The sequence below is a fragment of the Salvelinus sp. IW2-2015 genome, unplaced genomic scaffold, assembly GCF_002910315.2.
Source record: "Salvelinus sp. IW2-2015 unplaced genomic scaffold, ASM291031v2 Un_scaffold3041, whole genome shotgun sequence".
NCBI classification, from domain to species: domain Eukaryota; kingdom Metazoa; phylum Chordata; class Actinopteri; order Salmoniformes; family Salmonidae; genus Salvelinus; species Salvelinus sp. IW2-2015.
Window position 1 is genome coordinate 110290 of NW_019944333.1, and position 3618 is coordinate 113907.

General features: G+C 48.9%; 1 protein-coding gene across 1 annotated transcript in view; it reads left to right on the forward strand.

Moving 5' to 3' along the window:
• The window catches only part of tmigd1 (transmembrane and immunoglobulin domain containing 1), a 4996-nt gene extending 2779 nt beyond the window's left edge, over nt 1-2217 (forward strand). Inside the window, exons 3-6 of the mRNA XM_070440818.1 lie at nt 444-716; nt 932-1216; nt 1520-1632; nt 1981-2217. Of these exons, the coding sequence (XP_070296919.1) occupies nt 444-716; nt 932-1216; nt 1520-1632; nt 1981-1992 (683 nt within the window). The 3' untranslated portion in view covers nt 1993-2217. The remainder of the gene's footprint in view (nt 1-443; nt 717-931; nt 1217-1519; nt 1633-1980) is intronic.
• Nucleotides 2218-3618: the final 1401 nt, after the last annotated feature.

A 3618-nucleotide genomic window follows, 5' to 3' on the forward strand; every position in this document is an offset into this window, starting at 1 on the left:
AAGGAGGGGGAGGGAGGGAGGGAGAGGGGCGGGACGGGAGGGATGGACGGATGAAGAGAGAGATGGAGGGAGAGGGGAAGGAGGGATTGACGGAGGGAAGAGGAGAGAGAGGGAGGGAGAGGGGAAGGGAGGGAGGGGACGGACAGGAAGAGGATGAAGAGGGGAGGGAAGGAGGTGGATATGAGTGAAGGGAAGAGGAGAGTAGAGGGAGGGTGAGGAAGGCGGGGATGGAACGGAGGGATGAGTGAGAGAAGATGGGCAGGGACGGAGGGAACGAGAGATAGAGGAGGAGAGGGAAGGGAGGACGGACGGAGGAAGAGGAAGAGAGGACGGATGAGGGGAAGGGAGGGATGGGACGGAGGGAAGAGGAGGAGAAGGGAGGGGAGGGGAAGGGAGGATGGAACGAGGGACGGGAAGAGCCCCTCTCTCCCCTCCCTCCCCAGGGTTAGAGGTGAAGTCAGTTCCAGAAGTCAGTGGAGGGTTTGTCCACACAGAGCTGGAGAAGACAGTGTCTCTGACCTGTCTGTCTGAGCCCCAGGAGGAAGAGCTGGTGTGGCTGAGGAACGGTCAGCTGGTCAGCATTGCAGCGGGCAACACCTGGGGCAGCAGCAGGCTCTGTGTCACGCCCGTAACCCACAAGGACCACGCCGCCATCTTTACCTGCCAGATGAAGAACAATGCCAGCGTCAACGCCTCAGTCCAGCTGGAGGTCACCTGTAAGTCTCTCTCTCTCTCTCACTCGCACGCACGCACACACACACACACACACACACACACACACACACACACACACATAAAGTTCTCCATGGTCACCGTCCAACTATCTCAATAGCTAATAACTTTATCTGAGCCACATCCCTTTTGACGTCTGCATTTTACACTCTAACCATTGACCCGTTGTTACCACTGACCTCTGACCTGTGCTCCCTAGACGCCCCGTTGCACTCTGGGAAGGAGGAGGTGTCGGTGGAGCAGACTAGGGAGCTGGAATTGTCATGTGACGTCTCTGCCAACCCCCCCGTCTTGGTGTCATGGCAACAGCACGGAGACCCCATCCACCTATCAGAGGGCGGCTTCCTACTGTCCAATGACGGCTTTGAGTCTCGTCTGAAGGTGGGCCGGGTGGATAAGGCAGTACACCAAGGTCTCTACAGCTGTGTGACGTCATCGCCCGTTTACCCAAATCGCACCAAATCTTTTGAAGTCACTGTCACAGGTCAGGGAAGGGTCACGCTCCCACAATGCAACACACTTACTTCTCTGCATTTACCGCAGACCTGAATTCCTTTCTTTCTCTCCTGATGTCCTCTCATCATGTTTTCCCCTTTCCTCTCCTCTCCTTCGCCCCTCCTCTCCTTTGCTTCGCCTCTCCTCTCCTCTCTTCTCTTATGCTTCTCTCTCCTCTCCTCTCCTCTCCTCTCCTCTCCTCTCCTCTCCTCCCGCCTGCCTCTCCTCTCCTCTCCTCTCCTCCCATCTGCCTCTCCTCTCCTCTCCTCCCATCTGCCTCTCCTCTCTCTAGACAAGACCATTCAGTTCCAGACAGACCTGATCTTTCCCATGGTAGCAGGCCTGGTGGTGATAGGCTGTACCATATTGCTCGCCATCGTCTCTCGCTGGAGGTGGATCACACAGGTAACACAGAAACACACATATGTTTGTTTTACTGTCCTTGTGGGAACCAAACAATTGATTTACATTCAAATTTCGATTTTCCCTAACGCTAAACCTAATCCTAACCTTAACCCCAAATGCCAAACCCTAACACTAATTGTAACCTTAACCCAAACATAAAATAACCTTTTTCCTTGTGGGGACTGGTGAAATGTCGTGACATGTCCAAATTGTTCTTGTGTTTACTATCCTTGTGAGGACATCTGGTACCGACAAGGATAGTAAAACCAAAACACAAACACACAAAGACAGAGAGAACCTCACACCCCACTTCCTGACACTCTGATTCTGTTTCCTGTTTCCTCACAGTGCTGCAAGTAGGAGGATCTGATCCCGCCACACCTCCGACAACAGCCAATAAGATCAGAGAATATGGCCACGAATCCACTCCATTGGACAGAGGGAACCCATGAGGGGTTCTATCCTGATGAATAGCTGTGGGGATGTACTGTGTGACTGATGTCATTGATATAATCTATTGGATTTGGGATATAAAAATATTGTATTTCTACTTCAAATTAAAGAGAATCTCATTCATATATTTAACCCGGTCTGTTCGATATGATACTGTGTAGTTGATGTGCTGTCTTCGGAGAGTTGTGTAGGGGCCAGAGTGGTGCTCTGGAGGGGCTAGAGTGGTGCTCTGTAGTGGCTAGAGTGGTGCTCTGTAGGGGCTAGAGTGGTGCTCTGTAGGGGCTAGAGTGGTGCTCTGCATCATACTCTTTACTCTGTTAGCTTTAGTTAAATAAACGGCTGGGTTCCAACATGTACGTAGACGTTACGTCTGTTAGTTTGGTAATAAACGGCTGGGGTTCCAACATGTACGTAGGTATCCTGTTAGTTGGTAATAAACGGACTGGGTTCCAACATTACGTAGGTTACTCTGTAGTTTGGTAAATAACGGCTGGTTCCAACATGTACGTAGGTTACTCTGTTAGTTTGGTAATAAACGGCTGGGTTCCAACATGTACGTAGGTTACTCTGTTAGTTGGTAATAAACGGCTGGGTTCCAACATGTACGTAGGTTACTCTGTTAGTTTGGTAATAAAACGGCTGGGTCCAACATGTACGTAGGTACTCTGTAGTTTAGGTAATAAACGGCTGGGTTCAACATGTACGTAGGTTACTCTGTTAGTTTGGTAATAAACGGCTGGGTTCCAACATGTACGTAGGTTACTCTGTTAGTTGTAATAAACGGCTGGGTTCCAACATGTACTGAGGTTACTCTGTTAGTTTGGTAATAAACGGCTGGGTTCCAACATTGTACGCTAGGTTACTTGTTAGTTTTGATAAACGGCTGGGTTCCAACATGTACGTAGGTTACTCGTTAGTTTGGTAATAAACGGCTGGGTCTCAACATGTACGTAGGTTACTTCTTTAGTTTGTAATAAACGCTGGGTTCCAACATGTACGTAGGTTACTCTGTTAGTTTGGTAATAAACGGCTGCGGTTCCAACATGTACGTAGGTTACTCTGTTAGTTTGGTAATAAACGGCTGGTTCCAACATGTACGTAGGCTTACTCCTGTTAGTTTGGTAATAAACGGCTGGGTTCCAACATGTACGTAGGTTACTCTGTTAGTTGGTAATAAACGCTGGGTTCCAACATGTACGTAGGTTACTCCGTTAGTTTGTAATAAACGGCTGGGTTCCAACATGTACGTAGGTTACTCTGTTAGTTTGTAATAAACGGCTGGGTTCCAACATGTACGTAGGTTACTCTGTTAGTTGGTAATAAAACGGCTGGGTTCCAACATGCGTAGGTTACTCCGTTAGTTTGTAATAAACGGCTGGTTCCAACATGTACGTAGGTTACTCTGTTAGTTTGGTAATAAACTGGCGGTTCCAACATGTACGTAGGTTACTCTGTTAGTTTGTAATAAACGGCTGGGTTCCAACATGTACGTAGGTTACTCTGTTAGTTTGGTAATAAACGGCTGGTTCCAAC